Here is a 27,147-nt window from a genome sequence, read left to right as displayed (position 1 = left end):
TCATAATAAAACACAATAAAGATGAAATTAAAACTGGGAAGGCAGAATTTCATCCACTGTCTGGATATTGGTATTCTGTAAAGATTCGGAATCTAAGAAATTGTACTAATAAGTCATTATTTGCTCACTTAAAGTTTTATATCGCATTAATTAAATTTTACATAGGCCTACAGATCATAATCTCTTAAATACAAATATCTTGAATATTAGAATTAATGAAAATGTTCTAGATTTAAACAGTGAATGGATTGTCACACTGCAGGTCATCGGTTTGGCTTTTCGTTGTTTTCAAATTGATAATGTAATTTCCGAGGTACTTTAAACGTAGCACCAAACCTAGCCGAACCAAACCGCCCATTTCCTGGGCTAAACAGGAAGCACTTTTCTGACGTCAGATGCGCTTTTCTTTCTTCACAACAACAATAGATTATTTAACTTATTTATTGAGGCTTTTCTGAAACAAACTGGCAGGTTGAGCCGCGATTTAACAGGAGTTCAGCGGGACGCCATGTTGTCGGACGCAGGTTGGTGTAACAGCTGCTAACTGCTAACATGCTAAAGTGAATAGCTGCTGTTCTGTTCATTTAAAGAGCTTAAAATGTCCCAAACTCAGCGCCTGCTCGCTGTTAATGACCCCAATCAACTTTTAAACTGTTTATAACCGCATCTGTGATTAAAACACGCTCATCGGCGGCAGTGAAGGCCTGTTCCTGCTCTGCTCCATTGTTCCTCCAACACATTTTGATGTTGTTGTCTGCAGATTACTCCGGGAACGGCTCCGGTGCTCGCAGAGCCAGGAAACGGAGCTCCGGTGAGTCCCCGGGGGACGGACAGACCCTGCGCTCCTCCGGGAGGCAGAGCACCACCCGGGTGAAGCGCAGCAACAACCCTCCACCTGGACAGGTGAGCTGCCGGGAGGGCGGTGGTCATCCCGCAAACATGTCTGCGTCATATCAAACACTGCATGTTTATCCTTATTGAAAGAACAATCACATATATGTTAAACGTTCTTTCATATTTTTCAAAATTAGTTAGGCCCATTTATTAAAAAGAAAAACAAAATGAAACAAAAGTAGTCCATGGATCCGTTCAAGCCTCTGCCATGATGCAGCTTCTCCTCAACAAAGCTGGTGGTGAATGCTAAAGCTCGTTAGCATTTCTACCGATGAACTGTTCTTTTCTGTAATAATAAGTTGTTTCTACTATTAGAATGTTTAGCATATCGTTCACGAGGTTTATTGACAGCACTGAGACCCTCCTCTTGGCTCTGTGTATTTCTTCAAATGACAAGAGCAGCTCAGGCAGGAGGTGGAGGAGAGGAGTCAATGCACAGCTTCAGTTATTACACCTAAAAACTAGCAATCTGCCCGAAACCTAGGAGTAGTGATGACCTCTGACCTGAACCTTGCAAGCCACATAAAGACGATTACAAAGTCGGCCTTCTATCACCTGAAGAACATCTCCAGGATTAGAGGACTAATGTCTCAGCCAGATCTAGAGAAACTCATCCATGCGTTTATCTTTAGTCACATTGATTATTGTAACAGCGTCTTCACAGGCCTGTCCAACAAATCAATCCTCCAGCTGCAGCTGATCCAGAAGCTGCTGATCCAGAAGCTGCTGATCCAGAAGCTGCTGCTCCTGTTCTCACTAGAACCAGGAAGATAGAGACATAACAGCAGTTTTAAAGTCCCTCCACTGGCTCCCTGTAGCTCAAAGAATAGATTTTAAAATACTGTTGTTAGTTTACAAATCACTGAACGGTTTAGCACCACAATACATCAAAGATCTGCTGTTGTTGTATCAACCTTCCAGACTCTCAGGTTCTGGTTCTGGTCTGCTTTGCATCCCCATAAACCAGAACCTAGAGAGGAGAAGCAGCTTTCAGCATCTATGCACCAAAAATTCCTTTAAATCTCAACTAAAAACACACCTGATTAGAGTTTTATTTGAAATGTAATATGTAACAATGTATTGTTGATTCCATGATGCATGACTTTGTGTTTTTGTGTTTATGATGTAAAGCACTTTGAAATGCATTGCTGCTGAAATGTGCTATACAAATAAAATTTGATTTGATTTGATATTACACTGTCACACCATGGTGACAGGCTTAACAAAAGATCTATACGTTTGTAAAGATGACATCATGCAGCTTTAAAAGCCATTTCTTGTCTCCTCTGGATGCCAGAGCAAAAGGAAAGCCACAGAAACAGAGGAGGAAGATGAGCAGGCTGAGAAGAAGTACAGGAAATGTGAGAAGGCGGGATGCTCGGCCATCTACCCAGTTTGTTTTGCGAGCGCATCAGACAGGTAGTGGAGCTGAAATAAGGTTAAAGGTCAATCACTCGGCTTGTCTCTAACAGAGGCTTTTCTCTCTTTTTAGGTGTGCAAAAAATGGATACACTTCTCGCTGGTACCACCTGTCATGTGGTGAACATTTTTGCAACGAGTGTTTTGATCACTACTATAGAAGGTAAAACTACCTGCAGGTCTCACTGGGAGGATATTGTGATGCAGCAAATTCTGGATAAATCAGGGGTTTTCAGGCTTCTGGGAGCCAAAACTGGTACATTTAAATTACTGGTGGGCTGCAAGGTCATAACATTACAAATGCAAAATTTTATTTTATTTATTTATTTATTTATTGCAATATTTTTTTAGTTTTACCTGCACAAATGTTTTATATTTTACATTATTCTGTTTTTATAAAATCTGCACACACTGCAAAAACTCTAAATCTTATCTAGTATTTTTGTAGTTTCTAGAGACATATCTAGTTCAGATATCTTGGTCCAGTTGAAGTAAGACAAAACAAATTCAGCAAAATATGGGAACTTGTGTTAAGTCAGTCATTTTAATGGTCTTGTAGTAGACTTACTGCAAGTGTACTAGTTGTTTTCACTAAAAACTATAAACAGTAGTGAAATTTTCTGTTTTTGAAATGTGTCACTAAACATACAAAACATTGAAAAAATAAAAAAATTTGTTTTGGAATTTAAATTTGGACAAAAATTGTTGGCCAACAACATTTCACCGTCATTGACTTCTGGTGGAGGGCCAAACAAAATCATTTCAAGGGCCACAAATGGCCCCCGAGCCACAGTCTGGACAGCCCTGGCATAAGTCTGTGTGTGCAGTCACAAGGACGGCTACGAGACGTTTGCTTCCTGGAGGAAGGTGTGGACTAGTAACGGGAAAAGCGAGCCAAGCCTTAAGGCCTTCATGGCCGACCAGCAGCTGCCGTTCTGGGTGAGCAGCCGAACGTTTCCTCCCTCACAACGGAGTTTTTCTCTTTTCATCAGTAACGTTGATGCGTTCCCTTCAGGTTCAGTGCACCAAACCGGACTGCAGGAAGTGGCGCCAGCTGACCAAGGAGATCCAGCTAACCTCCTCCCTGGCAGCAGCATACCGCTGCGGCATGAAGGTCAACAACGTCAAGGTAAAGAGGAGCCGCAAAAATCAGAGTCCACGCCAGCTTTCTCGGTTTGGTCATCATGGAAACATTGTTTCTGCTTGCAGATTGAAGGACCTGACCAGTGTTCCCAACCAGAGGACTTGGTGAGATGCAGAAATGTTTTCAAATCAAACTAAAACTGTTAATGTGGAGCTAACAAAGCACCGCTCCAAATGTAGAAAAATGTCACCAAAATGGGCGGAGCCAAAACCTAACCCTAACCCTAACTTCTTCTTAAAGGGCCGGTTGTTCCACAATCTACTGATAAAACCCACAAATTGTTAAAATATAAATAAATAGCTGAGATTGAACTTTTTCCAGTCAAATAAGTTTCTGTTAATATGTAAAGAAACATAAACTTTGAGAAGTTTTTTTTTCTCACTGTTATTTAGTATCTAATAATTATTTTATTTGTTTAGCATAACTTCTGCCTCATAACATTTCAGTGCATTAAATTAACATATTTTATAATAATTATTAAAAATCAGGGCAAATTTGCAAAAAACGTCTGATTAAAAAAATATGTTTTTTTTTTTATTAACTTGAATTTTCTGAGGCTCCTTAACCCCCTCTGGTGGCCCTCTGTTTACAAAACAAAAAGCTAAAGCAATTAAAAGTTTTTAATTAGAAAGAATTGTTGCAGGTGCAAAAAACTGGAGCACTTCAGTTATGGCCTGAAGATGGTATTTTTGCCCCAGTGAACAATATGAATATATTTGAAGTAAAGTTTGCTTTTGGGATGTTATGATGAGTTTATTTCAGGGCTTTTTGTCCGTTCTGAGTTTTTCCAGCTGGTTTTTGTCTCCAGAGGGTTGCAGAGGTGAGCGAGAGCTGGTGGCACTCCATGCTGATTCTGCCTCCGCTGCTGAAGGAAAGTCCGGCCGGCGCCTTCCTCTCGGCGTATTATCCCGACTGCGTGGGGATGAGTCCGTCCGGCTCTCCCTGCAACGTCTCTGCGGCCGAGCTGCGGGCGGAGCCGTGCAGAGCCGTGCAGCCGCAGAGTAAGTTCGGGAGATGGGCCGACGTTCTGGATCGGAGCGAAGCATCATGCCTCTCCTCTCCGTCAGTTCCAGGCCTCTGTCCGTACTTCCAGCCCTTCTACCAGCCCAACGAGTGCGGAAAGGCTCTGTGTGTGCGGCCCGACATGATGGAGCTGGACGAGCTCTATGAGTTTCCAGAGTTTTCCCGGGATCCCACCATGTACCTGGCCCTGAGGAACCTCATCCTGGCCTCCTGGCACAAGAACTGCAAGGTGAGCACCAGGCGGCAGTGAGGCTGTGCGCCGAAAGGGGCAGCATCACAAAACATCAACTTTTTGGATCTGTCCATCATATTTTCATGTTATTTCCTCATCAAAAGCATTCCTGCAGTGTTGCTTTGATTCTTTTGTGCATGTTTGAGAAATCAGCCATTCAGCTCTGCAAAACGCCTGGGTGGACCTAGCCCCGCCTTCATGGCGCAGCTCCTCCCCTTCTCAGCTCCTTCAGACTAGCCAATTAGCAAACAGCTGGTGGAACTGCTGGGCTAAATCTCAGAGCAACGCTGGTAAAGATGTTGCTAAGGGTTAATTAAATTTTTGTTCAAGTCATATTTGATATATGTAGCATTTTTATGACAGCAGAAGGTAACATCGATACTAAATTGTGTTATAAAATGGCACTCTGTGCCTGGAAAGCTCACAATATAATCACATGTTCTCCTTCCAGAAGAACTAAACTCTGTTTACCTTCGTCGCTCTCCAGGCTTTATTATTAAAAATCAGAATTAGAAGCAGGAAATGATAAATGTATTTCTCCCTGTTGTTTTCTGAAGGAAGTGCTAACGGCTGAGAAGTGTGCTCAGCACATCATCGTTCGTGGTTTGGTGCGCGTGTGCTGCGTTCAGGAGCTGGACCGGGTTCTCCACTTCATGACCAGGAAGGGCCTGATCAACACCGGCGTTCTGGCGGTGAAACAGCCTCTGCTGCCAGAACGATACCACTCAGTGAGAATCTCTGCTTCTTCCTGTTGTTAAATCCATCATCCGATCTGGGCTCACGATGCGTTTTCTCCTCACAGAAGAAGGTGATCGTCATCGGTGCCGGCGCCGCAGGACTGGCTGCGGCCCGGCAGCTGCATAATTTTGGGACACAGGTAGATATCCAGAAACCTCTGAACTTTCTCTGTCCGATCCCAGCACTGCGCTCTAGACTGAAACGATTAATAGTGATTAATTGAAATAACTGTCATCACCTGGATTATAGACTGAAAAATGTATTTTTGCTGAAAGTTAAACACATTCAGAGCAGAAATTAAGCCAAAACTGTCCAAAAAGTATATTCATTTTATATTTAACATCAAATTAATTATAAAACTAAATAAGCACTACCCAAAACTCTGGTGGCATAGTTGTAGTTTCATCCCTTTCAAATTCTGCTAAAAAAATTCATTTTCTGTTATTTGTCTTGCTATAGAACAACTAAATAGTTCATCAAAAATATAGTCAGATCAGCTGACCATCAGCAGACTGGAAACAGGAAAGGTCACAAGGTCACAACTTGTTTTAAATCAGATTTACACTTAAAACAAATCAAATACATTCAGCAAAAAAATCCCCCAAAAGTTACTGATATCAACAAATATGAAATGTTTATACTGTCATAAGTTTTTCATCCAGCCCTATTGTTTTGCCCTGAATGATCAGTTATGTATAAAAGAATCGACAGATTAATCGATATCTTCCCGAATGTTCCGGTATCCAGGTGGTTCTGCTCGAGGCCCGGGACAGAATCGGCGGTCGGGTTTGGGACGACGGCTCTCTGGGCGTCACCGTCGGCCGAGGCGCCCAGATCGTCAACGGCTGCGTGAACAACCCCATCGCTCTGATGTGTGAACAGGTTCTGCCCAAACCGCCGCCACATTCAGCTGCTGTAGCCGCTGCCGCCTGGTGGGGGCGCTGCCGCCTGGTGGGGGCGCTGCCGCCTGGGGCCGGCGCTGGTGATGATGATGATGACTCTGCTGCAGATGGGCATCAGGATGCACAAGCTGGGCGAGCGCTGCGACCTCTTCCAGGAGGGCGGGCGAGCCACCGACCCGGCCATCGACAAGCGCATGGACTTCCACTTCAACGCCATCCTGGACGTGGTTTCAGACTGGAGGAACGACAAGTCGCAGAGCCAGGACGCGCCACTAGGAGGTGCTGTGCACTTCTCATTAGTGGATACATCCACACAACGACAAAAATTGTAATTTTTCATCCAAAAATATAAAATTTTTTCCAATTCCATATCTGGAACCAAATCGTATCTGCAGTCTGAACGTTCATGTTGCGTCTTGTTACATCATTTATGTGAGACTTGCATCATAATTCTGTTTCTTCAGGTGTTTTGTCTTTGAATCTTTATTTTTCCAGATATCTCTGTGTGGCGCAGGTTTTGTTGTTAATATCTGGGACATAGTTCAGAGGAGAAGGCGTGTGTCTGATTGTTTCATCGTCTCCACAGAAAAGGTTCAGGAGATAAAGAAGAACTTTCTGCAGGAGTCTGGGATGCAGTTCAGTGATTTGGAGGAGAAAGTTCTTCAGTTTCATCTCAGCAACCTGGAGTTCGCCTGTGGAAGTACGTTAGACCAGGTGAGTTTCTGTGCCACCTAACAAGCAGAAGAGACGATACTTTGGGACATTTCGAGAGTCTTCTTCTTGTTTCTTTGTAGGTATCGGCCCGATTCTGGGACCACAACGAGTTTTTTGCCCAGTTCTCAGGAGATCACACTCTATTAACGAAGGGCTACTCAGTTTTACTCCACAAACTGGCTGAAGGCCTCGAAATCCGCACCAACAGTCCGGTACGCCTCGAAGCACGAGCCACTAATTCACTAAGCAAGAATATTAGCTCTACTAACGGTAAAATGCTTAACCAGTTAACAAATTAGCAAAAACTAGCACGAAACTGCTAAGAATTTAAAAACTTTGTGAAAGATGAAAAAAAGCAGTAGTTAAAACTAAACCACTAATAAAAAATTACCAGATGTTAATGCTAAGCTAATAAACACATGAAAAGCTAGCTGAAGCTAATTCCAAACTGCTAAACACAAACAAATGAAAATCAGCCAAAGCTAATCTGCTAGACATGAGTAGAACCTAACACTAAACTGCCAAACACTTTAAAAATGACAGAAGCTAAAGCCAAATAGAAAGGAATTAGCAGAAGCTAACGCTAAGCTGCTTAGCAAATAAAATAGCTAATGGAAACTAATATAAAATACATATAAAAATAGTTGTGAAAGCTTTTGATATACACATAAAAATATGAGCAGACAATAATGCTAAGCAAATGAAAAATTAGTTGAAGCTAACGCTAACTATCCGTGACTTCGTCTCCTTCCACTCGACGACTGGTGTGACACTCGCTAACAACAAAGTCGTCAGTTTCTGATTTTGCTTCATATTATTATTTTAAGTTGTATGAATAGAATGACCAAAGTCTAAAACATGATGTGACATAAAATTCATAAAGTCCTGAAAATGGGGAACATTTTATGTTAATGGTTGGATGAAAAGGCTGACAAAGGGGCAGCCATCTTGAAAAATCCATCCTGAAATCCCAGTGACTGATGGAAAAATTTAAAACGTCTGATCTGAATTTCTAATTTTTCATTCACACACAGTTACAGTAACAAGCTGCTCTGTTAGCGTTGATTAAACATCCAAGTTTTTCCCACTTCGTCTTAATGCTGAAGTCTTGTTGCTTTTCCAGGTTCAGGCCATCGACTACTCAGCTGACGCTGTTAAGGTGACCTCCTCTAATGGATCCCAGTGGACGGCCCAGAAGGTAGCACACCTGCTGTGAACCCGGATCGTCTCCATGCCAACACGTCAGGTGTGCTTTAATGTGGACTGTTGTCCTCCAGGTCCTCGTTACGGTCCCGCTGACTCTGCTGCAGGAAAACGCCATCCGCTTCAACCCGCCACTTCCTGAACGGAAGCTGAAGGCGATCCACAGTCTGGGAGCGGGAATCATAGAAAAGGTCATCACAGTTCTGTCTGAGCAGCAGATTTATTTTTTTTTTTGATTTTTATTCAGATTGCATTGTTTAAGGGGAAATTTCTGACATTTTTCTGAATGTTCTTAGAAGTTTATCTGGACATTCAGTTGTAGGAAACCAGGACATTTAATTTCTCTAAACTGTCCGTCTTCATGTTGAGCATTTTACTTGCGACCCACTCAGTTTGAGGCCAAACATCCGGCAGGTTTTACGGTTACTAATCTCAGTAAATTATCCTGCAGATTGCTCTTCAGTTTCCGAACCGGTTCTGGGACTCAAAGATCCAAGGAGCGGATTATTTTGGTCACGTCCCGCCGAGTCCAGAGAAGAGAGGCATGTTCAGCGTCTTCTACGACCTCGACCCACAGGTTGGGACTTCACTCACTTTACGGGATTATCTGGGTTTTATTGAACCAAGTAACTGAATCAACTTATGGAAACAAGTTTTTTAATGCTAAAAACTTCAGAAGAATCAAGAAATAATCCCTGATTTTATAGAATAATTAGTCATAAAATACATATATATATATTTCCTGAGCTACAATGAGAATATGAGAGACTGAGACTCTGCAATATAAAACAGATCATCTGTTATTTAATCTGTTAAAATTGTTTCTGTTTTTTGGTGTCAACCAGGGCAAACAGGCTGTGCTGATGTCCATCATGTCTGGTGATGCGGTTTCTGCCGTCGGGGACCTGGAGGACTCGCAGGTGGTCGACGAGGCCCTGAAGGTCCTGCGAGAACTTTTCCCAGAGCAGGTATCGACCTTCGGCGAGTACAGCAGGAGGGCTGGACTTTGGCTAGACCATCACAGCAGATTAGCAGTGTTGTTTGGGGTCGTTGTCCTGTGATGACCCAGTTTGCATCGAGGCAGATGTTCTGCAGAGGAGATCAGGTCCACTCAGTGGCTGCAAGGCGTAGAATAATCCCGGATCACCTTCTCTCCACCACCGTGCTTCACAGCTGGTCCAGAGGATGATGTCCCAGTATTCCTTTCCTTCATCCAGGTTCAGCTCTGCTAAGCTCAGTTTGACGGCCATCTTGTTTCTAGAGAAAAGAGGCCATGACCTTTGACCTGTAGCCTGCTAAGTTGTTTCCTCTGGAAACAATCATTTTTATTTAGTCTTTAATTTTATTTTATTACTCTTTTATTTGTTTTTATCTTGGGAATAATCTAGCTCTCTGGAGAATGATGAACTTCTTTTGGCTTGGAGATGACCTTTAACCTGCATCAGTTGCAGAAACAGCTGTTTCTGTGAAGTCATTGCTGTTTTCTTAAACACACACGTTTGTTTCAGAGCAGCAACTGAAACGGCTTCTTTCATGGAAATCAGACAGACTTTACAGCACCTGTCACTTGTTGCCATGTTTTGACAGGAAGTTCCTGATCCTCTGAATTATTTTGTGACGCGTTGGAGCAAAGACGTGTGGTCCCAGATGTCATACAGCTTCGTGAAGACAGGGGGCAGCGGTGAGGCGTACGACATCCTGGCAGAAGACGTGCAGGGAAAGGTTTTCTTTGCAGGCGAGGTAACGCTGCGTCCCTCAAAATGTTTGTTTTTACTCTCGTAAGCAGAACTTTAGCCATTATAATTTATACTTGTTTTATTGATTTTGATCATTTTTATGCATTAAGGTTGTGAAGCTCAAATTTAAATGGAATATCAAACCTAAATTCTTCTGTTGCTAATTAGCAACACCAGGCACTGAAGGAATGAAACAAACTTTTTAACCCTAAAAACATTTGATCCCATTGCTGCACAAGCTCAACAGCTTCCAGTTTAGCGTTACACCATGGGTTGCCCCTTTGCCCAGTTTTAGCTTAAATTTAAGAGGTATTTTTGACCAAAATGATGCCCAAACATGCGCCTTTAACTAGAGTCACAGAAGAAGCTACAATCTAAAGACAACCTGTAAAATTGTTCTAGAAAAGGAACATTTAAAGATTAGTTATAATCCCAGAAGTGCAGGTATTTAACATTTTAAAAGCTAAGACCCGTTCGCCGCATTTCTTCTTCTCTTCAGGCCACAAACCGACACTTCCCTCAGACGGTGACCGGAGCCTACCTCAGCGGTGTCAGAGAGGCCAGCAAGATGGCCGCCGTGTGACCGGACCGCCCTGCCGCTCTCTGAAGCACCAACTCGAACTCACTGTGACAGCCGTCTCTGCCGCTGGTTCCGGTCCGGATCTGCAGCTCCTTTCCACCAGAGAAATGCTGTTTATTCATGTCATTTGATGCAAACTGCAGCTCTGAGTAGATCCATCAGAACCATGATGCTTAAATGTGGATGAACTCTCAGGCGTCATCATCATCACTGAACAGATTATTCAGAGTTTTTCCACTTTTAGAAATTAATGATCGGTAGTTTTTCTGGTCGATGTTTTATGATGAATTGTTCATTTAGTCAGAGTGATTCTTCCGCAGCACTTTTGATTTAAAACAGTAAGTCTCTTACCGAGTGGACCTCAGCATTCAGAATACAACAGACTGTTCTGTTTCTCAGGGATCTTATCAGGAAGGGCTGATTTTAAAACACCGCCCAGTTTTCAATATGTGGAAATAAAAACGACGGAAATCCTTCCTGAAAAGTGACGTTCCTGAGATTTGGAGAAGTTCCTCACTTTGTCTCGATTGACTGTGACTGACGAGAATTCATGTGATTTCATGTCCTGTTTGTCTTGATTGTGTAATAAACCGAGCTACAAACTGCCACAAAAATCAGATCCACTCCTGCTGTACCGTTTACATCCTTTCAATTATGAGATGGAAACATACTTGAGATTTTAAAACCTTAGCTAATCAATACAAAAAAATTGGGTTCTGTTATCAATCCGACAGTAATTAAAGATTGCACATTAGAACATTGGAACTGTAAGTTTAGGTATGATGCTCATTAGCAACATCAGGCGATTAAGGAAACATCTCAAATTATTTCACTTGAAAAACTATTAGTGTGACTAAAAATATATTTTGAATATTTTATTGAAGCTGCTAATTTGAAAGCATAATTTTGATATCGAGTCCAAATATGTTTTTAAAACATTTTAATCATTCTAATGTTTCAAATGTAGCTAAATGCTGTAATATGTATTTTTTGGCATAAAAATGCCTAAATGTGCGTCTTTATTATCTCTGAGTTCTGAGATCTGAATATTACAAACAACCCAGATCCTTGTTATTAGACCAGGGGTGTCAAACTCCAGTCCTGGAGGGCCGCTGTCCTGCAGTTTTTTGATGTGCCACAGGTACAAAACCCAGGAATGAAATGGCTTAATTACCTCCTCCGTGTGTAGATCAGTTCTCCAGAGCCTTGCTAATGACCTAATTATTCTATTCAGGTGGTGCAGCAGAGGCACATCTAAAAGTTGCAGGACACCGAGGCCTGGATGTGGACTCCCCTGTCTTCGACTGAAACAGTCATCCAGTCAGAGGCTGCTTCAGCAGTGGTGGTGAACTGACTGCTACAGGAGAAGCTTTTTAGTCGCAGCGTTTAGCATCTAAACAGCTTTTGGTCATATGAGTTGAAACATTAAATCTGTTGAACCGAGTTAATTGACCAGTTTTAGCTTGGACGTTGTTGCTAAGCGACGCCGATTTTCCGAGTGACGCGTCATCAACACCCGCCGCCCGCCTTTTCTGCTCGAGCTAACCGGAAGAAAACAAAGCGGCGACAAACGAGAGTAAACTGCGGGAAGCGGCGGGTTTGGACGGTTCCCTCCGGGTCCCATGAGCCAGTAGCCGTGTGGAGTTGGGTGCAGCGCCGCAGGGAGCCGCGGGGTTTGGTACCGGAGCGAAACCCGCGGTGATGAAGTGAGAGCCGTGAGGATGGACTGCAGCGCGGCTAGCAGCATGGTGGCCCACCGATCCGCAGGTAGCCGCTTCCTCTGCCACAGCGCGAGCCGTTAGCTGCTCTCCAACAAAGCGGCTGCAGATGTGCAGGAAATCATTTTCAGGTCGAGTGAATCCCTTGGTTTCTGTCGGATTCATCCATTCATCCTCCCAGGAGCGGATGAGCCGCTTCAGTCAAATCACAGAAGCTGAAACTCTGCAGGCGGGCATTTGGAAATTATGATGGGCTGTTTTACAATGCAAATGTTGCCGAGTCCAAACCCAGACACATGTAGATTTCTAACGGCTTTCAGAGGACTCGGCCCAGTGATGCTGTGGGTCGTTGTGACGTAGAGTCTCTATTTCTGACTGGCGACCTGCTGAAACTGTTTGTTTTCAGACTGGACCGGAAACTGGGATGGATTAGTAAATTATTGCCAAACTATAGAATCAACTCTTCAATAAGGTTGCACTGATTGCATTTTCAGGCCGATCGCTGATTATTAAACACTGATAATCAGTGTTTAATAATACAACGACTGAAGCAGATCCACTGTCTTCATTTGATAACTTTTATAACTAATAATTATGGTAATCTGGTACAACAATATTATCTCTGATTGCAATAACTTCTGGGACAAGTTATCGCCCAGAAATATTTGTTATAATTACAGACTTAATTAGGATCAATATGGACTTTATTCAAGCAAATTTCATTATGAATTTGCAACAGTTAGGTTTGTCACCATGCATTTTTTCTAGGCAATACATTTTCCCAGAAGTTATTGCGATGAACAATAATATAAAGGTAATGGTGTAATAAAGCAAGAACACATTTTAAAGAAATTTAACACTGGAGGACATTTTAAATATCCCAGAACAGAAACAGAAAAATAAAATGACTTATAAAGTTTTTGTAAACAAAACTATCCTAAAAAAAGCTGGTTGAGACAAAAACAGAGACAGAAAAGAGAAACACGATGAATCATGCAAGTGGAAATTATTGGGCTCGTTTTAATTTGTCAGGCATTTAATTGATTTATTGATTAATGCAACAAGCCTGGCAACAAATTGCATCTATTTCTGCATCTTTTAAAACATTCCATTGAAAACAAACTAATTTGATGGTACTATTACCTACTACAATTTACACTTGAATACTACAGTTTTATTTCAGTGACTGTAATGTAAATTAACAGTAATTTTCCTGATTAACCAATCAGGGAAGGGGAACTCCAGCTCTGATGAAGAGGAGTTCGTCCCGCTGTCGAAGCTCCTCATGAGGCCGCACAGCGATGACAAGAAGTCATGTGACAACGCCAACTCCAAGAAGAGCGGAGGTGACGCCCACAAAACACTTTATCTAAAGCCGGGGTGTCCAAAGTGCGGTCCGGGGGCCGTCTGTGGCCGTCGGAGTGATTTTGTGGGTCCCTCAAATGCAATGAAAGTATGATGCATCTTTGTTCTGTCTGTCAGGTACAAACTCAAACTGCTTATTTATAATCAGGGTAAAATTATTACCAACATAATTTTCTCACAATAGAAAATTTTAAGCACAACATAAAGTATTTATCTTTTTAGAAACAATTTTTATAATGAGTAGAACAGCAACTTTTACAGAATCTAGAATCTACAGAATCCAGAATCTTTCCATATGTCTATTTTTTTTAATATATATTTATACTTTTGATTTTGGCCCCTATGATAAAAAGTTTGGACACCCCTGCTTTAACGAGAACAGGTTTCAGTTCGGACTTTGGATTAATGTTGGATTATTTTCCAGCTTCAGAAAATTCATCAGATGATGAGTCGTCAAAAACACCAGCAGCGAAGGAGAAAAAGGAAACTTCTGCCAAATCTGACGCCTCAGAGGACAGAAACTCCGGTAACTTCGCCTCACGTCCCGTTTCTGCAGCTCAGCTCCCGGCGGCCGGTGTGGATATTTATTTAACTTTTTTCTCCTCAGATTCCAACGCAGCTGACGACTCTGATAACGAGCCTCAGGTGAAGACATCCAAACCTTCAGCCAGAGCAGCGAAGAAGAAATCAGTCGGCAGGAAGAAGAAAGGTGGGGTTACGTTCACATTATCATTCCTCCACCACCGTGCTTCATGGATGAGTAATTTTTCTGTCTTTAGCTTCAGATGATTCCTCGGATGACGAGTCGCTACAAGAGAAGAAGAAACCAGCAGCAAAAGACAAAAAGGATTCTTCTCCTCCCAAATCTGAGGCGTCAGAGGACAGGAAGTCAGAGGACAGGAAGTCAGAGGACAGGAAGTCAGCTGACGACTCGGATCACGAGCCGCTGGTGAAAACCTCCAAACCTTCAGCCAGAGCAGCGAAGAAGAAACCAGCAGGCAGGAAGAAGAAAGGTGGGATTTCTTCTTCTACTTCAGCCTCTTTACTTCCTTCTTCTACACTTTCTTGTTTCTTCTTTGCTTTTGACTTTGTTGTAAAATTTGTTTTCACTTTCTTCTTTGTTTTACTTTTTTCTTTCTTTCTCTTCACTTCTTTTTGTTTTCTGGAGAAAACAAAAGAAGAAAGCTGTGATTACTCTCTTTGTTGTTTCTTCATTTCAGATCGTTGTCCTGATTTTGTCAGTTAAAACGTCTGCATGATCATTCCTCCACCACCGTGCTTCATGGATGAGTTCTTCAATGCTAATTTTTCTGTCTTTAGCTTCAGATGATTCCTCGGACGACGAGTCGCTACAAGAGGAGAAGAAACCAGCAGCAAAAGACAAAACGGATTCTTCTCCCAAATCTGAGGCGTCAGAGGACAGGAAGTCAGAGGACAGGAAGTCAGAGGACAGGAAGTCAGCTGACGACTCGGATGACGAGCCGCTGGTGAAAAGCTCCAAACCTTCAGCCAGAGCAGCGAAGAAGAAACCAGCAGGCAGGAAGAAGAAAGGTGAGAAAACTGATCAAATCAGACGTTGCTTTTGAAATATGGTTCACCAGGATACATCAGGAAAATAAACGTTTATTTTATGACTGATTGTGTGAGAAGCAGAGGAAATCCGCCATGTTTGCTTAAACAGCTGCTACAAACTGCCGAGCGACTTTCTGGAGAAAAACATTTTTATTAAACACTTCAAGACATAAAAACAGGAGGAAATCATCAAAATTACCTGTCAAGTAAAAATATAATGGGTTGTGACTTTAAGCTGCTGTGCAAGCCATCATTCCTCCACCACCGTGCTTTAGCTACGTTCTGTTTGAATCGTTTCTTGTAGCGTCAGACGACTCCGACGAGGAGCCGCTGAGCAAGAAGAAGAAACCAGCAGCGAAGGACAGAAAGGAACCTTCTCCTCCCAGATCTGACGAGTCCGAGGACAGAAACTCTGGTGATGCTCCACATCCTGATGCTCCTGCAGCTCAGCTCCCCGAGGCGCCGCAAATATTTACTTGTTTTGTTTCCTCAGATTCAAACGCAGATGACGACTCTGACTACGAGCCTCGGGTGAAAACCTCCAAACCTTCACCCAGAGCAGCGAAGAAGAAGCCAGCAGGCAGGAAGAAGAAACCGGCGGGCAGGAAGAAGAAAGGTGGGACGACTTTCTATCTTCTTCTTCTTCTGCTGCTGCTTCCATGTTGGCAGCTGTCTGGGATGTTTTTCCTGCAGCGTAATCCTCTTTTATTAGTTTATTTTTACATTCATTTTTTAAAAAATTTATTTACTTTTTATTAACCTTCATAAATATTGATGCATCTCCTTTGGTTCTATTAATTTCTCACACTCAATTCAAACAGTATATTCTGCTTTTTTATTTCATGTGTTTATTTTAAAAGCAGCAGCTTTCATGAACAAACTGTATTTGCATAAATGTAGAACCTTTGATGCATGTAAGATATTAATTTCTCAATAAAAATCTTCCATTTAGCAGAGCAAACATTTCACACATTGCAGGCTTTGTCATTTTGCCTCAGTGAAAACACCAGGCCAGTTTTAAAACCCAATCTGGAAACAAACCTGCAGATTTAACTCCTATAAATCCGACTCTGTTCACCCAGAATATGGCAGAACCATTTTATGACTAGAGAGACTTTAGGCTGTTACATCTTTACTTTTACCACACAGGAACAGTGCAATTAATAATGTGTTTAGATTGAAAGTTTCTTCAATTTGATTTTGTACTTAGTTTTTGTCATAAAACTTTAAAATCCTGGCTTCTCCTTCCTCCAATGAAGACATTAAGATCTCTCTGTTTGTGTTTAATGCTGAGTTTTCTATTTTCAAATCATTTCTCGTAGCTTCAGATGATTCCTCGGACGACGAGTCGCTACAGGAGAAGAAGAAACCAGCAGCAAAAGACAAAAAGGATTCTTCTCCGAAATCTGAGGCGTCAGAGGACAGGAAGTCAGCTGACGACTCGGATCACGAGCCGCTGGTGAAAACCTCCAAACCTTCAGCCAGAGCAGCGAAGAAGAAACCAGCAGGCAGGAAGAAGAAAGGTGGGAAAACTTTCTTCAAATGTTTATTTATATAAATTCCCGCTGATTGAGATTTTCCAACCATTTTTTGCTGAGTTACATTTTTCCGTATTTTTTTGTGAAAATACGTGACACGGTAAAAACACAAAACCAGACAATCAGGAAGCATCAAAGTGAGAAGCAGGTGAGTTTTGAGTCGTGCCGTGAGAGCGGTCCGGCGTTGTGGAGCGGAGGAGGATCTGACAGGAGGAAGCGTCAGAACGGGTTGTGAGGTCAGGAGGTCAGACGGATGCGGCGAGTTATGAGCTGAACGGAAACGACGGGATTTCAAACTGAATCCTGAATGTGACAGGAAGTCGGTGAAATGGGGGGGATGTGGTGAAACGAGGCCGATTTGATGATGATGTCAGAAACTGAGTTTTCATGCACTGCACAGCCACAGCGTTTCACTCCACCAGTGGCCTGGACTTTGACTAGACCAGATTAGCATCTGGGCTTTTCTCTAGTTCTTCTTTCAAATCATTTTCTTGTTTTAAATCTTGTTTTTAGTATTAGTTGAATTTTTCGAGTTTAATTTTCAGTTTTAAGTCCTTTTGTAGTTTTAGTTTCTTTTTTTCAGTTTCATTATTTTGCATTTTAGATGAATTTTTGTTTCAAATCCTTTTTCTTCAGTTTAAAATTTTTTCCAGTTAAATATTTTTCTCGATTTCATTTTTTGTTTTATTTTGACAGTTTTTGTTTTGTTCTGATTTTCCTCTGAATCCTCCAGACGACTCCGACGAGGAGCCGCTGAGCAAGAAGAAGAAACCAGCAGCGAAGGACAGAAAGGAACCTTCTCCTCCCAGATCTGACGAGTCCGAGGACAGAAACTCTGGTGATGCTCCACATCCTGATGCTCCTGCAGCTCAGCTCCCCGAGGCGCCGCAAATATTTACTTGTTTTGTTTCCTCAGATTCAAACGCAGCCGGTGACTCCGACTACGATCCCCGGTTGAAAACCTCCAAACCTCCAGGCAGATCAGTGAAGAAGAAGCCAGCAGGCAGGAAGAAGAAAGGTGGGATTTCATTCTGCTGCTGCCACTAAAGCTGATTAGAATAAATTACACCTGATTGACGTTTTCTAATCATTCTTTGCTGATATTTTATAAAACAATGATTTCCTGGATTTATCTGTTATGTTTCTGCATGTTAATTATTTCTGTACTTTGTGAAAAGTTTCTATGTATTTATGCAAATTTTCACACCACAATGGTTTTTGTGCATACGCAGCAATTATATGTGCAGCATTTCAGTACAACAGTGGGCTGGACTTTGACTAGACCAGATCAGATTTTGTCATGTTGTTGTTTTTCTGTGTTGTTTGTTTTAAGTCTTTTTTTATTGTTTTAATTTGTTTCAGTTTCATTTTCGTAGCTTTATTTTGATAGCGTAGAATCTGTTTTTGTTTCATTCTGATTTTCCTCTGAATCCTCCAGACGACTCCGACGAGGAGCCGCTGAGCAAGAAGAAGAAACCAGCAGCGAAGGACAGAAAGGAACCTTCTCCTCCCAGATCTGACGAGTCCGAGGACAGAAACTCTGGTGATGCTCCACATCCTGATGCTCCTGCAGCTCAGCTCCCCGAGGCGCCGCGAATATTTACTTGTTTTGTTTCCTCAGATTCAAACGCAGATGACGACTCTGACTACGATCATCAGGTGAAAACCTCCAAACCTTCACCCAGAGCAGCGAAGAAGAAGCCAGCAGGCAGGAAGAAGAAACCGGCGGGCAGGAAGAAGAAAGGTGGGTCGACTTTCTATCTTTCTGGTTGTTTTCTCATCCCTATGATTAAAGCGGTTTTATTTTCTGCTGCAGCGCCGTCAGAGCGCGACGAAAGCTCCGACGACGAGCCATTGAGCGAAGTTGCTCAGAAACTTCCTGCGAAGAGGAAGAGGAAACCCGTCCAGCTGTTTTCTAAATCCTCTCCGGTTGTGAAATCCAAGAGGAACGCCTCCAGGCAGAGCGGTGAGCCCAAATCTTCCTTTCACAATGTTCTCCTCCTAATTTCAGCTTCTAATCTTTTTCTCAGTTTGTTTAAATGTTTTTCTTTTTCAGATCTTTTTATGTTTCGATTTTTTATTCTGTTTGCAATTTATTTTTAGTTTCAAGTCATTTTTTTTAGTCTCAAATCTTTTTTCCTGTTTTTGTTTTAATTTTTTATCATTTTATTAGTTTCAAATCTTTATTTTCAGTTTTAAATCTCGACTCTTCCTCTTTAGAAATCCTTCCCTCTTGATTTAAACGAACAGATTGATTTCATTTGAACTGTTTTTTAGTGAACTACGCCGAGACGTCCAGCGAGCACAGCTCTGATGACGAGCGGCTGCTGGTGACCAAGGAGACGACCAACGATTCATCAAGGAGAGCGACGGCTTCTAAACGAAAATCCCTGAAAGGTGATCCGGTTGCCGGTTCGATTCCCTCTGCGATCAGCTTAGCCGCTAACCTGCCGGTTTGCTTCTTAGACGCTTCGTCCTCCGACGACGGCGGTTCTCCCCGGCGGAAACCGGGTCGGAAATCCACAAAGAGCAAGAGGCCGCGAGGAAGACCGTCGAAGAAGTCCTCAGGTTCTGCAGCAGCAGATACAGGCCAACCGCTGCCAATCACTCGTTTTAACGTTTGCTGCTTTACCCTGGCAGGAAACTGGGATGATGACGACAGCTCAGATGATGAAGCTGCGGCGAATCGCTCCAACCGGAGAACAAAGAGCAGAACAAAAGCTTCGACCCGGAAACGGAGGAATCAGAAGCAGAAAACATGGAAAGGTAAAAACCCAGTTTCACTTTTACTTTTTGGAAATTATTTTAAAACAAAATGTGGGACAAAAAGGCTGAAAAAGTCCAGCTTCAGTCACCAGGTTCCCTGAAAACCTCAAATAGATCTCAGAAATAAAGTCATTTAAAAAACACTTTTACTTTTGTACCTGCAGTCTGATGAAAAAAAAATAGCCCAATTTTATGGAGCTAAATTGGAGCCATAATTTTTATTTTTATTCAAAATGAAATTGGATCTGAAAAACATTTTCAAACAGGTTGGTTGTCTTTTGGTTTAATTTTTTTTTCAGCTTCAAATGTTTTTTTCTACTTTCAAATTATTTTTCTGTTTTAAATACTTTTTTTTTGTTTTGCATTATTTTATATGCTTTGTTTTTTTTAAGCTTCAAAATATTTTTTCCAGTTGTAAATTATATTTTTAGTTCTTTTCAGTTTAATCTTTTATTTTTCTTTGTTTCTTATTTTTTGTTTTTTATTTTCAGTTTGTGTTCCCGTTGCAAATCTTTTTTTGTTTAAATCTTTTTTCACTTTATTTCAGTTTCAGATGTTTTTTGTTTTTTTTTCATTAACAAATATTTTATTTGTCACTTAAACTTTTCATGTTTCCAGAAAACATGTTAAAGAAACAATTTATCTGCGCTCTATGTGATCAAACTGCTACATTTTTCTGACACTAAAGTTTAGGTCAGTTAGGAAGCAGCAGATTGACCTGAGTCATGACTTCAGTGCTTTCCCTCATTCTGAGAAAGCATGCAGTGACAGTGGAGAGGAACAACTGGAGAAGAATCCTCCAACGGCTCCGGATCAGCAAGAGCGGCCACCGGCTGAGGGAATGAAGGAACCAGGGTTACTTTCTACAGAGGAACAGCAGAGAAAAAAGCTAGAAGCTGAAATAACAGCACATAGAGCAAAGTGGAGAGTAGCAGGAGAACGTAGCAGGGTTGGAAGCCCACAGCTGCAGAGATAGCTCAGGTTTTTCAGGTAAAGTGAAGTTTTAGGCCCGAGCACTCGACCCTGTGGTTCTCCAATGTGTGTATAGAAATTGTTTGTAGCTAAGAGGACTGGAGTTTGTTCCTTCCTGGTCATGGTGGTGTTTTTGTTTCAGACGTTCCGAGCAGCATTTCAGACGAGGAGGCTGCGATCCAAACAGCCAGACACGCAGAAGTGACCAGAAAGGTGAAAGTCGCTCTGCAGAGGTGTGATGCTGAAGACAAAGATCCCGCTGCAGCCGCCACAAAACCCACAACAGGTGAATCTTCACGCCGGCCGCCATGACACCTGCAGCCAGCCACTGAGGACGCTAACGCTAACAGCTTGGCTTCTTCTCCACAGAACAAGAAGAGACCGAAGAAAAATCGACGGCAGAAAACCCAGAAAAATCTTCTGAGGAGGAATAAGAGACAAAACTTTCCCCGAAAACTAGTTAGTCCTGAATTCATCTGTAGGTTTTTCTACATTTTGTTTCACATTTTTTAGGTTTGGGACCATCTTTTCCAGGTTCCTGAAATGTTTTTTTTTCTTATTTGTGGCTGTTTGCCTGAAGTTCTTTTGGTTTTTAGGAAATGTTTTTAACCGTGTTGTGAGTCGTCGTCCACTCTGCATGCAGGTACACACACCTAGCTTAGGATTTTCATTTTATATCGGTAGGAAATTAGGTAAAATCTCTCGTTTAGTGTCATAATAAAATTATTTAACCACCTCCTATAAAAAGTGTTTCCCAAATATTTCAAGTTTGGGGAAGAAAATTTGATTTCTAAAACATTTTTATACTTTAAAAGAACTTTGGCAGTTACCGAATTATGTGATGCTTTGGGTATAAGTGGGTTAAAATAAGTTTTCTCTTTTTTGGAGGAGAAATGATGATGTTGCAAATTATAACTTTGTTTTTCTTTTTTTTTTCACAATGATCTTCTGCGGTATGCTATAATATTTGTCCCGTTTAAGAAAAATGTTTCATGTTTAAAATATACCTAGTGGTGTGTTCCTTGATGTTAAAATGTGCAGGTTTTCTGTATGTTAATATTAAAATTTGCTACATTATTTGAAAATGAGTCTTTATTGGTTTTCAACTTCAAGAATTAAAAAAAAATGTTTGGAGTGATTTTTAGAGATAAATGCTGCTGCTTTGTTATGATAAAAACAAGATGCACTCATTGTATAATTATGTGTCTTTATGTTGACTTGATTTATCTATTTGTTCTTTTATTCATTGTTAAGTCAAATATTTGATTTTCTGCTGTTGCCAGCCGTTTAAACTTATCAGAGGTATAATAGTTTTGGACAGAAAAACATCCTGAATTTACTCATTTGCACAGAAAATTAAACATTTTACAGAATTGAGTTTTTGTTAAACTATTAGCTTTTTAAACATCAATAAGGGATCAGAAAGTCATAACAATTAATTTTCAGTGAGCAAATATGTTAAAAAAGAGCAAGACTTAAACTATTACGAACATAAATATGAAATGAATGAAAAATTTGAGTGAAATTAGCCTTTAATATTAAAATATTTGTCCAGATACTGAGCAGTTGAATGTAGTGATGTGGGATGTAGTGACCCCTAGCGGCGCAGCGTGGAATTCACGAGCGATTTTCCTCCAAGTTCATAAAATATATATTTTTAAGAAAAATAAAAACATTTTATTAATTTTAAGTATTAAGTTTTAACTTTAAAGACATATGGGGATCTGAAATGATTAAGTTTATTGCGGTATTTAGTTCACTGTCTCCATGGTTTGAGGAGTTTCTGTTTCCGCTCTGAAACCACTTCCGCATCTCTGGTTCTGGGTTTGTGGTCGAACTGGTCTGGATCGGATATGACGTCAGCGGTTTCGTTTTCGTCCCACTGTCAAGTCGCCCAGGAGTGAAGCAATGAAGTAAAGAGAAGTAAAGTTTCCAGTAAGTTTCAGCTTCTCCACATGTTTTCAGCTTTTCAGTCTAAATGCTGAAGCTGCGACTGGAAAACTGAAAATAATTTATTGTTTGTCACGTCTGGGGGAAATATGCTCGTTTCATTGTGTCTGTATATGCATTACATTTTTAATTCCTATATTTAAGGTTCTTGTTGGTCGGTTTCTGAGGTCCAGAAAGAACCAAACACACACACACCAACACACACACAGCTGACAGGTAGTTTCACTTTCGTTGACTCGTTCAGACTGAAGGAAATAAACAAAACATGTTGATATAAAATATGAGAAAAGTCAAAAACAAGCTGAGAGTGAAAAGCAGATTAATTACCTGATCACGTGACCAGGTTTGTGTGTGTGTATTTGTGTGTGTGTGTGTGTGTGTGTGTGTGTGTGTGTGTGTGTGTGTGTGTGTGTGTGTGTGTGTGTGTGTGTGTAAAGGTTGGGCTTTAAGAAAACAACAGATAAAGAAACTTTTGCACCAGAAGTGTGGAAATGAAATTATTACGGGGTTCCAAATGGGACAAAACTCCCAGATCACCTGATCCGACTGATTTCCCTGCAGATTTTCTCAGCAGATTTATTGACTAGTGATCAGGTTGATGTTTTTCTTTGTTTCTGCAGATGGAGATCCGGGTCGAGGCCACGGTTCTCATCGACCGGTTCCAGGATGAGCGGGAGGTCCGGCGGCTCCTCCGGTCGTTCGGCCTGGAGGTGACGGATCTGGACCGAGGTCGGGTCCGTGTCGCGGGTTTGTTCCATGACCTCGAAGCGGTGAAGGCCCGTTTGGAGCGGCTCCTGGAGGCCTCGGACCTGCCGCCCGCTTCCTCCGGAGCGATTTCAAAGCACAGCAGGAATAACGCAGGTCCAGGTTCCACACGGAGACGTTCGGCCTTTCTGGGCCCCAGAACCTCCGCCGGTCCAAACCACCAGGCGCCGGATTATCGGACTCCGAGTGAGGTGATTGTGATCGACTCTGATGTCTTCATGTACGCCAAGCGGTTCAGGAAGCAGCAGCTGGATGACCTCCTGACCCGGCAAGACGTCCAACATGACGTGAAGGCAGAGGAAGAAAACATCATCATCACCCTGCAGGGTCCAGACTCCGGGTCGGTGTCTGCAAACCTGCAGCGGCTCCTGGACGACCTGCGCAGAACCCTCCGGACCCAGGAAGTCCTTCTGTCGGACCTCAGCGCCGAAGGAAAACGGCTTCTAGCCAGAACCCAAGAAAACAACAAATCCTTAAATTTAGTTCTGGTGTGTGAGAAGAACGACAGACTCCACCTGGTCGGCCCGTCCAAAGAGAGCTACGACCTGAAGCAGAGCCTTCAGGGGGGCCCAGTCCACCAATCAGGAGCCAGAGGACGGCCGGCCGATCGGACCCGGAGGGAGAGGAGCAGATCGGTGCCGACCAGGAGTCAGAGAAGTCCAGCAGCTGGCGGAGAGATTTCCTCTCGGAGGGCCGGCGGACCGGAGACGCCACGAGGGCGGAGCCTGTCGGAGTCCCGCGCGAAACAGGAAGAAGAAAAACTGAGAAGAAAAGACGACCAGGTTCAGACTGCAGAAGGCCGAAACAGAGGCGGCATCTTTCGGTCTTTGGGAAAAGCTGTAAGAGTTTTGCTTAAGAGAAAGAAAAAATAGGACAAGTAATTATTTCTACAAAAACCTGAATCAACACTGCACTAAAATAATCCCAATTCAGGATAAATGATGAGCTTAAATATCCTGGAAGTTTCTGCAATAAGACATGAAAGGAATGTAGCTGAGATCAAAGTTTGATCAGTTTTTCAAGTAATTTTAGGGCTGCAACCAACAATTATTCCAGTAATCAATTGTTCTGACGATTAATCGATAAACAGACTGCACAATCGTTTTTACCTTTTTTATATAACTTATGAAATTAATTAAAAGATGCAAATAAAAACCTAAGTTATTTTTTCAGAATCAGGTGAAGCTAAAACTACTTGAGTTCTGTGTGAAAGAAGGTTTTTCATCTTACATGCAAAATTTATATACATTTATTGTTTAGTTTTAGTTTCTGTTCTCTGTTGTTTTATCAAATAGGCTTTTTTAACTCCAGTTAACAATGAATCAACTGCTAAATTACCATAATTTCAATATTTAATCGATTAATGATGATTAATCGATTAATCACGATTAATCATCTCGGCTGTAAATGATTTTCCTAAAACTTATTTGGAATCTAATTTAAATCAAAAGCACAAATCCAACAACAGAAAAAAGGAGAGTTTTAACAAAATGAAGCGATTTATTCAGATAAAGTTTGAAGATCTTCATCGTTTCGGTTGTTTGGTGACAGAATATTTGCACTAAAATGGTTTAAAACACTGAGACTGTGACGGAGTCACTGAATGTTTGGCTGTTAAATAAAACTGATTTCCTCTGACGTCGTCAATGTTGCTGCAACACCTGAGTGTGACTCGGTGACGCGTACGGAGCGCCAGCGGGAAGCGGGGAGAGGAAGTGACCCAGAGGAAGTTTGATGGAGGATCTGAAAGGCAGCTGAGGTTACACAACGGCCGCCCGGTTCACTGAACGCACCGTCTGGTTCCCGAGGAGCGCCGCGAATCGCCGGGAACGAAATGGACGCTGCGGAGGCGGTAGGTGTCCTTCAGTCCGCCAGAACCGTTCTGGTTCGGTTCGCCTGGGTCAGCAGAACTCGGGGTGGTTCAGAATCAGACAAACTGAACCTCTCCAGTTCATGTGATCCAGAGCAAGTCTGACTAATCGGAGCCAAAAGTTCAACCTGCATCACGCAGAAGAAACGTTTTTATGTTTTTATAATCATTTTATTACGTTTTTACTGTTTTTGCAACAATCCATGGGTCATTTCTGGGTTGCTTATTATTGTCATTTAGGTCTTGCCATACACAGTTATTGTCACTAAAGTCTTTCCATATTTCTTCATTCCTTTAGTTTCTTTCAGGCGTTTCCATTTTTTGTTTTGAAATCTGTCTCTAAGTTTATCTCCATCCGTTTCCTGACTGCGTTCACGCAGTGAGCGGATCCGACCCAACTTTTATTTGACGATATCCAACTTTCTCACAGCACCCGAGCGACCCGGTTCTGACCCGGTTCTGACCTGGTTCTGATCGCGTCCAGCCCACTTTTGAGTTTGGATTAATTTAGGTGAAAATAAATTTGATATTTGAAGCGTCTGAATGGTTTATGGACTGTTAACGTGAGATTCAGCTGTTATCTGTGCCTTCTTCTTTCCTAATTCTAATTTTGGGAAAATTCATATAGTTATGTGTTTTAGTCTTTTATCCACATCGAAACTTGGTTTAATATCAGTAAATATTATTATTCATAAATAATTAAAAAAAAAACCAAATCTGAACAAAGTGAATATTTCAGTGTTTAGTTTTCAGTCACAGGTTGTTTTTTGGTTAAAAATTCAGAAACCTGCTGAATATTTTCCTGGAAAATACAAGTTAAAGTTTCTAACACTTCCAGGATATTTGGTTTATCGCTTAAAAGTTTTTTATTGATGTAACCCATTTAACTCAAACCAATATCACTTGATTAATCCTAAATTTCCGATACTTTCTATGATAAAACATACTTTAATAATATTTCTGTATAATTTTGTAAATGTTTCAACATGCGTGTCCTCTTGTGTCCACCAGAGGGCGCTGCAGTCTAACTTTCCTCCTCCTGTTAAAGTTGTTTCTGACATATTTTGGTTCAGGATTTGGAGCTGAAGGGTCAGCGGTGCATTTCCACTAGATAAATATTCTTATCCCAGGATCATATGAAGTTCAAACTGTCAGATTTTTGCCTTAATCTGGTTTAATCTGAAGTCAAAAGCTCGATCCTGGAAAATCCCAGATCTGAGTCACTCGCAGCGTCGCTCCTGTCTGGGCTTGAAGAGATGAGAACGAGCTGCAGAGACACGTTGGACCTGCAGAGGAGATAAACTGGAGCTCAGACTCTTAATCAGTTCATCTATGAAGGGATGAACTTCATCTCTCTGGGCCTCCAGATGTCCATCAAGTTTCCTCTGCTGCCAAATAACTGGAGGTTTAAAAAAACTGAAACTGAGAATCTTGTTTCATTTCTTTAAGTTTTTCATTTCCAATAAAATCATCTCTAGAAAATCAACATCCACATTTTTACCGACATGATTTGTTTGTAAATCATGTTTGTTTCAAACCACCAGGGTCAAAGTGAAAAGGCAGCGAGAAGCTGTGCAGACCCCACACATGCTGGACATGTTCAAAGTTTATATCATTATCTTATGAATATTTCTGATATTCATCCTAACTTTTTGCTAAAAGAAAAGAAGCTGACTGAGTCAAGTCTTACAAATTAAAGGTGATTCCAACAAAAGCTTAACATCTGCAGAAAGTGATAAAAAAGTTCACTTATTATTATTTTAGGTTATTATTTCACAATAACTCTGGTATTGAGTTAAAACAGAAACATTTCTAATGAGAATAAATGTTGACGAGTCTGAATTTTTCATGGTTTGACCTGAACTCTGACCTATTGGTTCTTGTAAAGGATGAACCCGCCTAAATGAACGTTTCCTTTCTGGTGGTGAGAAACCCAACCTGTGGTTTCAGATCCTGCCCAGCCCGGTTCTGCTCTGGCTCACACACTTCTGGAGCAAAAACTCAACATATTTATACTCCAAAGTGAAAACTAGGCGTCCAAGAAAG

At 41.6% G+C, this 27,147-nt stretch overlaps 4 protein-coding genes across 8 annotated transcripts in view; all 4 read left to right on the top strand.

Annotated features, from left to right (window-relative positions):
- The first annotated feature begins 342 nt into the window (after nt 1-342).
- LOC129375838 (lysine-specific histone demethylase 2) lies at nt 343-11,202 on the top strand. 2 transcript variants are annotated; one of them, XM_055055174.1, is made up of 21 exons: nt 344-524; nt 761-903; nt 2,192-2,313; nt 2,387-2,476; nt 3,141-3,252; nt 3,329-3,442; nt 3,523-3,561; nt 4,266-4,458; nt 4,525-4,709; nt 5,270-5,440; nt 5,515-5,589; nt 6,198-6,332; nt 6,460-6,631; nt 6,939-7,066; nt 7,147-7,278; nt 8,190-8,264; nt 8,344-8,460; nt 8,721-8,846; nt 9,115-9,237; nt 9,857-10,009; nt 10,505-11,202. In XM_055055174.1, exons 1-21 carry the CDS (start codon nt 509-511, stop codon nt 10,586-10,588), a joined length of 2,505 nt encoding a protein of 834 aa, XP_054911149.1. In that variant the 5' UTR covers nt 344-508; the 3' UTR covers nt 10,589-11,202. The 2 variants fall into 2 exon arrangements, with proteins under 2 accessions (XP_054911148.1, XP_054911149.1); XM_055055173.1 differs by having other exon boundaries at nt 343-524; nt 4,266-4,709.
- Nucleotides 11,203-12,119: 917 nt separating this feature from the next.
- Nucleotides 12,120-21,593, top strand: LOC129375839 (nucleolar protein dao-5-like). Of its 3 annotated transcripts, none has more exons than XM_055055177.1 (19): nt 12,120-12,352; nt 13,533-13,649; nt 14,093-14,194; nt 14,276-14,377; nt 14,448-14,681; nt 14,989-15,219; nt 15,551-15,655; nt 15,734-15,856; nt 16,563-16,763; nt 17,512-17,616; nt 17,695-17,796; nt 18,217-18,321; nt 18,400-18,522; nt 18,595-18,744; nt 19,056-19,175; nt 19,245-19,346; nt 19,419-19,544; nt 20,659-20,802; nt 20,886-21,593. In XM_055055177.1, exons 1-19 carry the CDS (start codon nt 12,307-12,309, stop codon nt 20,948-20,950), a joined length of 2,403 nt encoding a protein of 800 aa, XP_054911152.1. In that variant the 5' UTR covers nt 12,120-12,306; the 3' UTR covers nt 20,951-21,593. The 3 variants fall into 3 exon arrangements, with proteins under 3 accessions (XP_054911152.1, XP_054911150.1, XP_054911153.1); XM_055055175.1 differs by having other exon boundaries at nt 12,121-12,352; nt 15,545-15,655; XM_055055178.1 differs by lacking the exon at nt 14,448-14,681 and having other exon boundaries at nt 12,121-12,352; nt 15,545-15,655.
- A 720-nt stretch (nt 21,594-22,313) lies between these two features.
- Nucleotides 22,314-24,966, top strand: LOC129375929 (uncharacterized). The gene is made up of 3 exons (XM_055055308.1): nt 22,314-22,451; nt 23,087-24,070; nt 24,898-24,966. The coding sequence occupies exons 2-3, from the start codon at nt 23,087-23,089 to the stop codon at nt 24,964-24,966; spliced, it is 1,053 nt and encodes a 350-aa protein (XP_054911283.1). The 5' UTR covers nt 22,314-22,451.
- myo1g (myosin IG) overlaps nt 24,967-27,147 on the top strand; it is a 36,436-nt gene continuing 34,255 nt past the window's right edge. Inside the window, exon 1 of one of the 2 annotated variants that reach the window (XM_055055306.1) lies at nt 24,967-25,083. In XM_055055306.1, coding sequence (XP_054911281.1) covers nt 25,066-25,083 — 18 coding nt within the window. In that variant the 5' untranslated portion in view covers nt 24,967-25,065. The remainder of the gene's footprint in view (nt 25,084-27,147) is intronic. The other variant, XM_055055307.1, reaches the window with a different exon arrangement.

This window comes from Poeciliopsis prolifica, unplaced genomic scaffold (assembly GCF_027474105.1).
Source record: "Poeciliopsis prolifica strain line A6 unplaced genomic scaffold, Auburn_PproV2 SCAFFOLD041, whole genome shotgun sequence".
Classification (NCBI taxonomy): domain Eukaryota; kingdom Metazoa; phylum Chordata; class Actinopteri; order Cyprinodontiformes; family Poeciliidae; genus Poeciliopsis; species Poeciliopsis prolifica.
This window is presented reverse-complemented; position numbering and strand designations above follow the sequence as displayed.